A 13227-nucleotide genomic window follows, 5' to 3' on the forward strand; every position below is an offset into this window, starting at 1 on the left:
ATAGGAATCTAATGTGTACTTAACTGATTCCTAAATTTGAGAAGCTAAGCAGAACAAATTGCTGTACAAATCTACAGAAATGGAAATGTCATATTTGAGCAAAGATTACCTTTTCTGTCAGTTAATTGTATCTTATAAAATGCTGTTTAAAATAATTTAAAATAATTTAATCTTAATTATTTTAAGTGGTTGCATTGGGTTATTTAACTAGTAAAATAACCACTCTAAATAATGGTGGGAATGATTTACAACCATCTTTTGAATTTAAACTTTCCATTCCGTAAACAAATCATGTTCATTTGTTATATAATGGGAAAGAATAGGAATAATTTTTAATATAATTTTTATTGAATAAATTTTTAACAAGATAAAAACAATACAAGTATTGTGGGGGGACAAAGAAAATAAGAAAGAACAGTGAATGGAAGAAAAAAATAGAAAAAGATGGAAAAAATAGAAAATACTATAAAGAAGCAACTTCCAAACTTTTTGGCAAAGATTATAACTGTATTTATATTTTATCCCCTCTCTCTAAGTTTACATCATAATTTCTTTTCATAAGCTACCCTTTCTAACTTTTAAACCTATAAATCAAAAGTTTATTTTTCTTTCTTTCTTTTTCAGCAAAAGGTTCATAAGGGATTCCAGTCACAGATAAATGTAGTTGTTAATCTTTCTCTAATGAGTTAATTTTGCCATCTCTGCTAGCTCTGTCACCTTCCCTAACCATTCTTCCATTGTGGATATTTCAGAGTGTTTCAGTGTTTTGTTTGCTCATATAATAGTTTCAATGTCAACATCCAGCTTGAGAATCCACCTCTACTCCCAATACTAATTAAGCAGCAATCATACATAAAAGTAATTTTCCATTGCTCCTTTTCTAATTAACCATCCATTAATTCCTGCAAGGCAATTTCTGGTTTAAGTTGAATGTTAACTTTGTAACAATATATGTATTTTAATCCAGAAATTTCTGGTTTTTTTTTACAAGACTACCAAACTAAAATGACCCCTCATGTTGTCCACAGTTTCAATATAAATTTGAAGTACGTTTATGCATTCTAGACATTTTTCTAAATAATAATTTTATAAATGCTCATATACATCATTTTAAAATTGTCTTTTAAATTATAATGAAAATTTCAATCCTTTTAATCACATACAGTATATTCCCACTTTTCCATCACTAAATAATATCTTAGTCTTAGTCCATTTTATCATGAAGTCTTTCACTTGTTCTTCTGTTTCAAATTTCAATAAAATTTTATACATTTTAGCAAATGTTCAGTACATATATTTGTACATAATTCAGTTTCAAATTCTATCTTCTGCTCACTTTTAAATGTCTTATTATTTACCCTAACTCTTTTAATTACGCACACAAAAACCAATAAAAACTAAATCCCTATGCAATCAGTTGCTCTCTTAATTTCATTTTATATTCTTCATGTTCCTGTTCTAATAATTCTTGATAAGCTAACAATTTTTGTTTACTTACTGTTTCTTTCTTATAAAAGGCTTCTTATGTTGAGGTCCATAAAAGTATTTTCAGGGACAGCCTGGATTTATGTCAATTCCATATTTTCAATATGGCACTGCTAATATACAGTAATTATTCTTAAAATTTGCATTAACTTTAACTTTATTGTACCATAGAAATTCATGTTATGCAAACCTCAAATCATGCATTTCTAATTCTAGGTTCCTTTTATTTCTCAGCAAAGGAGAGGAGTAATATTAACCAGTAAAAACCATCCCCTATCCAGTAGTGTAGAAGTTTTGTTTAGTTTTGGTGCTTATCTAAAAGTAAACATTCACCAGAATTATGGTTCTTCCCAAGAGAATGTGGGAGGGGTTTTGGAATCAGAACACAAAATAAGCTTCTTGTCTTTTACAGCTCCTAATCAGAGAAGAGGCCTTGAGACAGGCTTGGTTTGGGTTTTTGAGATATTTCTGTGTAACTTCGCAAAATCCAAATTGTAAAACTGATTTCTCTGATGTAAACTGGAAACCTGATGCATCTTAAAGGCACATGTTTGTCTTCGCTAACTTGTATTGCTATGGCATAGCTATGAAAACATTTAAAGCATAGTTTAAAATTGCTTGTAATAACTTCTAATAAGCCTTTGATCAGATAAATGTGTAGTGATACACATGATGATAATAGGGGTGACTATGGGTCATATTCTAGAAATGCAGATGCATGCATTTCATGGTGGGAAAAGGTAAGTCTGGGGAGACACAAGTGTAAGATTCAGCCATGAGTCATTACAGGGTGACTTTGGTCAGTCATTTTCTTCCAGCCTATCACAGGATTGTTGTTCTGGTGTGAAATTGGGGGGAAGAATACTATATATGCCCTTCCGACCTCCTAAAGGAAAAGTGGGATATAAATTTAACCAGTAAAATTAATAAAAATGATAAATTAATGCCTGGAACCAGTCCTGCATTCCATTTGATTGATTTCTTAGCACAGGGGTCCTTAATCCCTGGTCTGTGGTCCACTACCAGGCCTGGAGCTATTTGGAACCAGGCCAAGGAAGTGGCAGGCGAGTGCAAACACCTCCCCCACTTGTGCAAGCAGTGGGTGTGCATGCCCGCCACTTCTGTAAATGGAGCTGTGAGTTTGCGTTTGCCCACCATTTGCACGGAACCATTCCCTCTTCACTCCCTGCCTGGCCACAAACCTGGAAAGATTGGGAACTTTGTCTTAGTATTGCACTGCATCAGCTTTGCATTGCAGTGTTTTTGCTAAAGATTATCTTCTGCTTTTTCAGAAAGATTCAATGGCTAGGGAAAAAAAAGAGAATAAAGGTAGTAGTTGCTTACTAAAAGTTATTGAACACCAACAACTTCTAATGACCAAAAATCTTGAATTATAAGCCTTTTAAAAAAGAAAATCGTGGCATAACTTAAGTGAAAAGTTATAACAAATCGGTACAAATTTATCACTGAGTGGATATAATAGGTCTTTTATTAACTGGAGCTCCTAATATGGTTGTCTTAGATAGGTCACGAATGCTTTGATAATCTGTTGTTTAATAATACAAAATAATACTCCAAGCTATCAAAGATAGCTACAAGCATTCACTTTTAAAGAAAAAAAACCAGATCTGCCTTATATAACTTGACAACGTAACTTCTTTTAGTATTTAACATTTCACGATATTGCAGCAAAATTGAAAGTGTTACACATCTCATTAATACAAGAGATGCTTTAGAACCCAAACCATTATTTTAACCCTGCCACTTTAAAATTACTGTAATGCAGAGGTCTTCAAACTTCAAGCTATGCTGGCTGGAGAATTCTGGGAATTGAAGTACACAAATCTTAAAGCTGCCAAGTTTGAAGACCTCTGCTGTAATGGATCCATCTTACGTTATGCATTCCCATTTCTCTATATTACTTGTTCTAAATTGTGGTAAATTGCATGGCAATCTAGCATGTTCATAATTTTTTGTTACTGGATGAGGGAGAAGAATCCATGAAAAGCCAAACACTAAGCATTCCACTCTTTTTTTATTGCAGTTCTGCAATAAAATCTTTGTGTGAAATTCCAACATATGTCAAATTTTTTGAATAGTTGGGGAGATGCTGTAACTTATGAGAAGCTTGCCTAGTAGATTAGAATATTGTATGCAGGCTGACATTATTTCTGCATTTGTATTTTTGCCCCTGGCTAGCTAAAATTTCCCATATAACTTGCAGTATAAATAGTTTAGCAGGGAAAAGTGCTCTTAATTCTCACTTAAAGCTAATCCGTAAAAAGTAATAACATAGCAATCAAGTTTGACATGGAACATTATCAAAATCTGAAACTTCTATTTTTATAGGTGTTAAAAAGACATGTACTGCCACTACAGATCCTTTGTCAACAAGTGAACTACCAGACTACTTTGTGTAAGTGGAGAAAGGGGTGGGACAATAAACAAAAATGTTCATGCAGTATTACCTAGATTGATGAACATTTAAAATGTAAGAGTTACCAGGGTTTTTATATCAGAGCTGCATAAAAATATTGCACAATTATGCAATTTATATTATATAGAAAAACGTCTTCATATACATGCACCTATCTCAAATACTATTCCAAATTCAAGTGCCTACTTTTGTTACCACTGGCCTTTACAAAATAACTATTCACTAAGGCATTTGGACAGCTTGCCAAGCAAAAAAAAGTTGGCTTCTGATGCTACCACCTTGACGCTAGTACAGAATTCTGTCATTTTTCCTTCCAATCTGTGTCCAGATATTTGTAGTAAATTGCTTTTTCTTATACAGAAGGAGCTTTCAAAAAGGAAACTGTAATAAAAATTTTGCAAACAAATTTTTTGGGGAATGTCATTTTTTGCTCTTCCCCAATGATTTATATTTTTAAGTAGCTTGAGTTGGCATAACTTTGCTAGTAATTTTAATGTGCTCTTGTCCAGCTTAGCAATGGTAATGCTACTCTACAGGACCCTTATCCCTAGAATGATAGTGCTTGTATGTGTCTAGCATATTAGTTACAACTGGCACTGAACCCTGAGCCTTTTTTTTATTGCTCCCATTTGGAAACATTTATCCTGCATTTATATAACATTTTAAAGCTTGCATAATTCTATTAAAGGTAAAATTAATGGCAGCGATGGAAGAGATAGAACTAAAAATCACTGGAAGGTTGCTTTTATCCGATACTGACAGACTGTTGCATGTTGCTTTTTTATTTCTTACTATCTAGTTTTTCATCCTTGCAACATTATGAAAGGGAAGTATATTTTCTGAAAAAGGTCTAGAACAATGTTTTTGTTTGTTAGCATTGGTGGGAGAGAGTGAGAGTGAGAGTGAGTGAGAGAGAGAGAGAGAGAGAGAGAGAGAGAGAATAAAAAAAACTAGGCATTTAAAGACAGCAGAGCAGCAAGGACTGAAAAGTATTGGCAGCAAAGTGCTTATCATAATGAGAGCTCTAGATAAATAAAGTCCTGAGTGCTCTGATACAGTTGGATAATTATTTCCTTTGCTTTAAATAAGTTGGGCTTTTTATTAACTTTATTGACCTAGTATATTCATGAAAATTGTTTTTCAGAAGATAAGTGATTCAGTGATATTAATTCTAGAAAGTATAAAATTTGGACATATGTTCACAAGGGGATTAAACAGATAACTCTCTTTAAATATTCTTGAACCTTATTTGTACCATCTCAACTGTTAGCTTTATTAGATGGCTTTGTATGAAGCCATGGAAAGAATCAGATATATCTAAAGTATAGAAAATAGAATTTAGTTAATAATGATCATGCAATGAGTGTTATGGATTAAGGATTATAAGTGTATTTAGATAAGGTTTTGAAGAATTACTGCAATATTTAGGACTGGACAATATTATAAAAACATTGTTTTTTTATTTGCAACAGCAAATACATAGCAATTGTCTCATATGAGCAACGTCAAAGTTACAAGGATGATTTTAATGCAGAATATGACGAGTACAGAACTTTGCATGCAAGGATGGAGAGTGTAACTAGGAGATTTATGAAACTAGATGCACAGCGTAAACTACTCTCTCCAGGAACTAAGGAATATCAGGTAAAGGTTGCTTTTTCAACTGTTAAAAGCTCTCTTCATGAAAGTCTACCTTGTGGCTAAGATAGTAATACTGGATTATACAAATGTGCAAATAGGTTATTTTTGCTTGTTTTAAAAGAATACATAGAGTGGATGAATGAACAAAAGGATGAATGAATGATTCCTACAGTGAAACTTACATAAAAATATTTATTGAAGAATGTTGCATTATTAGTGATTCCTACTATGTAGATTCCTACTATGTATTTATTTATTTATTATTTGTTTGTTTGTTTGTTTGTTTATTATTTATTATGTTGTAATCTTGCTTTTTTTCCTTTAAGGCTGCTGCAAAAGTGTTATAATTAGATTGGATTGTTTGTTTGTTTATTTCTGACAATACTTTTAGTAGTCAAAACACTGAATTACAGTGCTGAGTGCAGATGATGAAACAGAACAGAAGTAATTTAGTGTTTAAGAATAGCTGCAAGTTTTTTATTTCCATTCTCTTTATAAACTAATAAACAGTTTTTATTATAGTTTAATTTAATTATTTATTCAAAAAGAACTAGGTAGCAGAGAAATACAATTAAGAGGAGGTTGCCCTATCTAGGTCTGCTTAGCATGATGGTCAGAAAGATACTTGCCTTATGAAACTTTCTGATATAAAAAAGTTCTTTGGTACAGAAAGGCAGTATCAGTAACACATCTTTCACTGCTAGTAAAATTTCTCCTTGCTGTTACATCATGATAGAAAAAGGAACCAATGAGAGATCTCTCATTTGGATTTTCAGACTCTAGATGTAAAACACTCTAAATTTGAGGAAAGAAGTGACAATTTTTGGTAAAAAGAAGAGAAATGTTTTGCCCTAGGTCTTCGTATGGCACTTATTTGAGACACTTCCTGCTTGCTTAGTTCAAAGAAACTGTTAATAATTAAAACTTATGTAATTGTATTGATTCAATTCCAAAAAATGCTTTGCTGTACACGGGGGTGTGAATATAGCAGCTGAACCTTATAGCCATTGAATTATTCTTGCTTCTAGATCCTTCATGAGGAAGTCTTACAAGAATATCGGAAGATTAAACAGGTTGGTGTAATTGCTATTAAAAATGATACACCATATTTTTAGGCTGGCATTGTTATAGTCTAATTTGTATACTTGTATAAGTTTAATTTTGTTTGATCTGATATAAATCTACTTTGAAATATATTAAAAAAATCACTGGGTAATATTTAGCTGGTAATATATTTAAAATAGGCAGCTAGAAAAGCTTATTCAGACTGAGAAGCAAGCTCAGTGTAACAGAAGCTATTTTATCCTTTCAGTAAAGGTTGTGGCTTCATGTTATATTGTTTCTTAATCTGGGTAAAAAATTTGTGTTGCTCATATTTGTGGGAACTACAAAGGCACAGAGATAAAACCATACAGCAGCTTCTAGCCACATCATTTCAGTTCTGTTTCTGTAAATTGTTGCTGAGTTTCAGTAGAAATAATTTGGCTAGAGAGTATAAAAACAAAGAGGATATTGAACTAGTGAAACTTTCACATTGCTAGTATATTTTAGGGTTTGTATATTCTCTGGAAAAAGAGTTGTAGAACACTGAATGAAATCATTCATTCATTCTATTTCTTATATCACTGTTTGGGGCCATCACTTTCCACTATATACATATACACACTCATTAGGGGTCTATGTTGATTGCAAACTGTTCTTGCATAATTCCCCCAATTTACTTCATTAGGTGCACATTTATTTTCAGAATATTTCTTCCAAGCTGAGTATTTTCAAAAGGTCTCTTGCCAAGTATATTTTTAGTAATACAATTTTAGATTCTGTATTAATCTGAAATGAAAAAATAAATAAGGAATTTGAAATGGAGCATTTTAGAACGGGATTTTGATTTTGAGATTTTGATAATATATTTAGCCATATGTCCATATGTCCCTTTCTGATAAACTATTGAAACTTAAATGAATCCTTTAAATGCTATTGCCATCATTTTCTGGGCACAGTGTTGGTCAGGGCCAAAGAAAGATATAGTTGCCATAGAAACCTTGAAGGAACAAAATTGTGTGAAGCTAACTTAAGTATTTACTAATATCTGAAGGGAATCAAAAGAAAATGAGAAAAGTAGGCAAGCCTCCCAATTTTATGTAAGTGACCACAAGCAGATCTTTGACACAAGGAATATAAATCTAACAAAGGGATTCCTGTTAGGATATATTTCCAGACAAAATTTCGCTTTCTGAGGGAAGACCCCAGAAAAAGCCACATCTAAATCACATGTAAAGTTAAAGAATGTAATTTAAGCATTTAATTTTTTTAAACCCTTTTTTCTCCAGTGATATTTGGAATCACTCAACATTTTTGTATCATGCTTCATGTTTTTCAAATGTTACATAACATATCATATTTTTGACTAAGTTCATATTTATTGAACCTCCTCATTAATGCATATAACAATATGGAAGTAGTGAAGTATGACTCTCTTCACTCATACAATAACCATTACGTCTGTACCAGTCAGCATTAACAGTGAATCATTTTTTCAGAAATCCAAGACAAAAATATTTCTGGAAAGATGCAATTCCATCTATAGATACTTAAAATCAGATAAATCATGAATATGAAACCATTAAAATGTTCCTGGATGAAATTTGACTAAATATACATTGCTTATTCCTTTCTTTAAAGTAAATTTCACAAAATGCTATTTCTTATTATTTTGAACTTAATGAATAAATTAAATTAAATTAAATTATTTCTGTATTTCTTGTTTGATGTGTGAAATATAATAATGATATTTTAGCTGATTTGGGAATGTTTATTAAAAATAAAGCTATGTAATTTGTTTAAAAGAATGTTGTTCTGTCAAAAACTTACTTTATTTTTATTTACTGTTACAGTCTAGTCCCAACTACCATGAAGAAAAGTACAGATGCGAATATCTTCATAACAAGTTGGCTCATATCAAAAGACTTATAGGTGAATTTGACCAACAAGCAGGGTCATGGCACTAGGGCTCTGGACCAGAAGATGTGAATAAACTAAAGATTATTTATTTAAAATTCCATACAGCTTATTCTAAGAGTTAAAAATAAGTGAACGTTCTCTAAGGCAGGAGCATTAGCAGTCTGAATTTGCTGTTTTGTTGATGGTGAGGATGTTGCTTCTCTGCATAGTTGAAGCTGCTTTTTTCTGGTCCCCTTTTCCTTAATTCTTACTCGTTTATCCATGGAAATCATTTTACCATTGGGTAATGGGGATCCAGACTATAGTTCTGAGATTGTACACATTTTTCAAATGAAAAATTGTAGTTTAAAAAAAAAAGCTTTTCAATAACTACAGGTCTATTTTCTGAATTGTTTTCTTCTGAATGCAAAACTATTTGCCTTAAGTGGTACAGAGTTTTAAAATTTGCACAAAATAAAACAAAAATGATACATTGTTCGGGGAGGGTAAAAAGGTGGTATATAACTTTTATATCTCTCTCTATATATATATACACCTATCAACAAGAAACACTTATTCCTGTGATTTCAACCCCCACTACAGTGGTTGCCTTATGGTGTTTTCTTATGTACCTGAAATATACTTAATTAATTTTACCATAAGTACACTGCTTCCCTCTGTGTAAAAATGGGGAGCATTCTGTGGCCTACTATATGTATGTGTGTGTGAGAGAGAGAGAAAGAGAGAGAGTGTTGCATGCATACACAATATGTGGGCTGGAATGGTACATAGGCCAAATGTTCAGGTTGATGTAACTAACAAGTGTTAGTACAGGACAAATTTGTCAGCTTTCTTACCAGAGATGAATTGATACTCTAAAAATAATTATATAGTTTGGAGCAAAATTATAAAATTAAACATGTAGGTGGCCTATTTATATACTGCTATAAAAGTATTTTTTGAAGAGAAATATGCAATGAAGCTATTGCCTACATGAAATGTATATTTAAAGATTTTTTTCCTGAGGATCAGGAATATAACAAAGATGTATTTAACTACAAAATACTGTGATCATCAAACAGCACAAACTTTCATTTCATGGTGTTAATTGGTTTAATTTAATTAAACCATCATTTTATCATGTGGGAACATAAGTTATTTGGTCAAAACTTAGACTTATATTTGTCTTTTCTTTTTGTCTTAATATATTTCTTTCAAAGTGCTGCCAATTGAAAAGGGAAGCATTGTGTTTACAAATCTAATTTTTTTTAATGTTTGCCAAAAATTTTGGTAGTATCTTTAATAAACTTGTCTTCAGCATCAACTCTGTTGTCATGTATTGCTTACTAGAATATAATTTACAATAGAATCTGAGTTAATGTATTACTGAATCTTACAAAAAAAAGTTTGGATAATAGTGAGGTGCACAATGGTAGCCATTATAGTCTCTCAAGTTTGAGAGGAGGTAGCAGACTTCATAATATGGTAGCTCTGAGTTTGTACCAAATCCTGCAGTGTGTTGGGTATGCAGAAGAACTCAGGAAGTGGCACACCCACACAGCCATCCAAGCACCTGGCTGTCTCCAGGGAACACTAGTGCCAGTGAAGATTTAGACAGGTATGTCAGGACATTTTCAGCACAGAATCTTCTTCAGGTATCTCTACACTTGTGCCATTTTTTGAGGCCTCCCTTCTGGGTAAGATGAGGATTGAAAGCTACATCACTGGCAAGAAAGTAACATGAGGGAAAACTTGTAGCCCATTGTTACAAAGAAGAATTGTATTTTTCTCCAATGAACACTTTGTTAAGAAATTGCAATTTTTGCATCATTTATTCACAATAGGAAATACAAAATATTTTCTCTTCTTATTCTGTCAGTACCAGTGCCCAGACAATTTTTGATTTGGGAATATATTTGGCTCAGGGGCTAGGACGTTGAGCTTGTCAATCGAAAGATCAGCAGCTCAGCGGTTCAAATCCCTAGTGCTGCCGTGTAACGGGGTGAGCTCCCATTATTTGTCCCAGCTTCTGCCAACCTAGCAGTTTCGAAAGCACGTAAAAATGCAAGTAGAAAAAATAGGGACCACCTTTGGTGGGAAGGTAACAGCGTTCTGTGCGCCTTTGGCGTTGAGTCATGCCGGCCACATGACCACGGAGACGTCTTCGGACAGCGCTGGCTCTTCGTCTTTGAAACGGAGATGAGCACCACCCCCTAGAGTCGGCAATGAGTAGCACGTATGTGCGAGGGGAACCTTTATCTTTACCTTATCCTTCCCTGATGTCTGTTTTAATATTTTATTTTTTTAAGAAAAAGTTTGATATTTAAACTGCTTAGAATTACCTGGGTGATCAAAATACCCTACAAATTGATACACTGAATAAATGCATGTGTCTATAGGATTATGAAAGTACAGGATACCTAAATTATTAGGATAGCACTTTCTGATTATCAGATTGACAGTCTTCCTGTATCCGTATCAGTGTACTGATGAACCTATGTTGTATGACATTTGACTGAATTTTTTGTTGAACTCAATCCATGTAAGAAACTCCAAATTAATGTTTATTTAGGTTAAATTTTTCTTGTAATTGGTCTTTTTTTTAGTATCATTTGAATCTTGCTGCAGTTATTGCTTTTAAGTTAGTAGTCATCATACCAAATGGTATAAAAATCTAGATTTGTAACAGTTGCCTTGGGAATTTTGGCATGTCCATATGGGCTCTTTGCACCCCTCTCAAATTAGTTCTGCCTTATATTCATATACCATTCTCACATTTGGATAATAGCAGATTTACTATAGGCTCAGCTTCACAGTATTGAAAAAAGTGGTAATTCCTTTTGCAAATATGTTGTCCTTAAAATTTATGGATAATCTGTTTTCTCCTTGGTGGGTATATTTTTCTCATCCCAACTGCTGGCTTTTCTTGTAGCATTGATTCCATTAAAGGGAAAACATAGCTTAACATTTTCACAATCATAGCAACTCTTACAGTTGGTCACACAATCATCCAGATGTTTATACTGGATTTGGCATTTTTTTCTGATAATTATTGAGTCCTTTCCAAAGACCTAAAATAGCCAAATATTGTTTGATAGTGTTAAAGGTATCATCACAAAATGTAAATTGTTACAAGTAAAGCTGCCTTTTGCAATTTGATGGTAATTTTGTCACTATTCTTGTGACCAGGCAAATGTACATCACCTGCATATTCCACTTTAAGACACACTTGAGCTTAATGTATTTGAATAATTGTGATTATAGAGTTCCTTACAACTGTTCCTGTAAGCCCTATAGCCCAGGTGATGAAAATAGGTAACATTCACAAATGGCTGAACGGCCTTAGAATGCTTGAAATGTCACCATCTTATCACATTTTTTAAATTTGTTTTGCTATGAATCTAATTTTTATAATTTTATCTATTGGTTATTATTTTTTTCAGTTCTTTTTACTATGAATATATGGCCGTATTTGCCATGAATCTTTTAATTCAGCACTGAACGAGTGAGTGAAGTAATTAATAAATGTACAGATACTGCTATACAATATATATAAAAAACTTGGAAAGTAATACAAAGTGAGAAAGCTACAGCAAAAGGGCTGCCCAAAGGATTACCCCCACTGTTATGACTGGGAGCAGGCCACTTAAGCAACACTGGTGATATGAAGGATGGAATCCCCTTTTATTGAACCACCTTCCCCAAAATTCCCACAGCTCACTGTAAGCCCAAGAGCAAGTCTGTAGCACAGGAGTGTCAAACTCATGGCCCTTGGGCCAGATGTGTCATGTGCTGGCCATGCCCACTCCCGGTTTAGCGAAAGGGGGGGAGTCATGAAGATGACGTGAGTTTGAGACCCCTGCTCTAACATATACACACCTCAAGCAGTTCATCAAAGTGATGGGGCCATGACATCATGACACATTTATATCCAGTGTCCTAAAATGCCACTCTAGAGCAGTATTCAAAATATCTTGAGCCAGAATTGAAAATGGCAATCATGCAGCAATTCATTATACATTTACTAGGAACATGCTATTTTATTTCATGTATGCTTTCATTTGCATAAATGACCAGATCTCAGGTTTTTTTAACAATGATATATAATAAGGCTGTACAATGTTTTGATTTAATTTAGCTGAGGTATTTTAAGAGACATGAAAGTACAATGAGAACATACTGCATATGCAGTCATTGAGGCTGCTACATTTGCTTCTAGGATTGCTTTGCTTGCTATTGAAACCTCCCTACCACAGCTGCATTGTTGAGAAAAAAAAGCACAATGCTTTCATGACTTGCTGACACAAGCCCTGTTTGTTCACCTGCACTTTCAAAATACGTCATCCAAATGAAATCTAAAGCATTGCACAGTCCTAGTATTAATACAGGAAGTGAAACGTGATTGATCACTTGCTCTTTACTCATCAGATAATGTTACCTTTGTCTCTTGCTATTTCCATCTCAGGTCCCCAAATCCTAAACATTGCACATACAAACTGTGATGCTTCATGTATACTGTTACGTTAATCCTGTGAAATTATGTCTGTCTGCTTCATAATGAAAATACCATACTGGGTACTTATCATATGGGAAAGATCAATAATTTAATTACTCATTTTAGTGATTTACGAGGAAAAATATTAAAACTCCAGTTGAATTAGCTCTTTAATTTCATTTATACAATCAGCTTTGAGGGATTGTGGAAATGATGTTTCTTATTACAA

At 33.3% G+C, this 13227-nt stretch overlaps 1 protein-coding gene across 2 annotated transcripts in view; it reads left to right on the top strand.

Moving 5' to 3' along the window:
- The window catches only part of ELL2 (elongation factor for RNA polymerase II 2), a 49809-nt gene extending 39982 nt beyond the window's left edge, over window positions 1-9827 (top strand). Inside the window, exons 9-12 of one of the 2 annotated variants that reach the window (XM_058168122.1) lie at window positions 3835-3901; window positions 5395-5566; window positions 6592-6636; window positions 8458-9827. In XM_058168122.1, the coding sequence (XP_058024105.1) occupies window positions 3835-3901; window positions 5395-5566; window positions 6592-6636; window positions 8458-8571 (398 nt within the window). In that variant the 3' untranslated portion in view covers window positions 8572-9827. The remainder of the gene's footprint in view (window positions 1-3834; window positions 3902-5394; window positions 5567-6591; window positions 6637-8457) is intronic. The other variant, XM_058168123.1, reaches the window with a different exon arrangement.
- Window positions 9828-13227: the final 3400 nt, after the last annotated feature.

The sequence above is a fragment of the Ahaetulla prasina genome, chromosome 2 (assembly GCF_028640845.1).
Source record: "Ahaetulla prasina isolate Xishuangbanna chromosome 2, ASM2864084v1, whole genome shotgun sequence".
Taxonomy (NCBI): domain Eukaryota; kingdom Metazoa; phylum Chordata; class Lepidosauria; order Squamata; family Colubridae; genus Ahaetulla; species Ahaetulla prasina.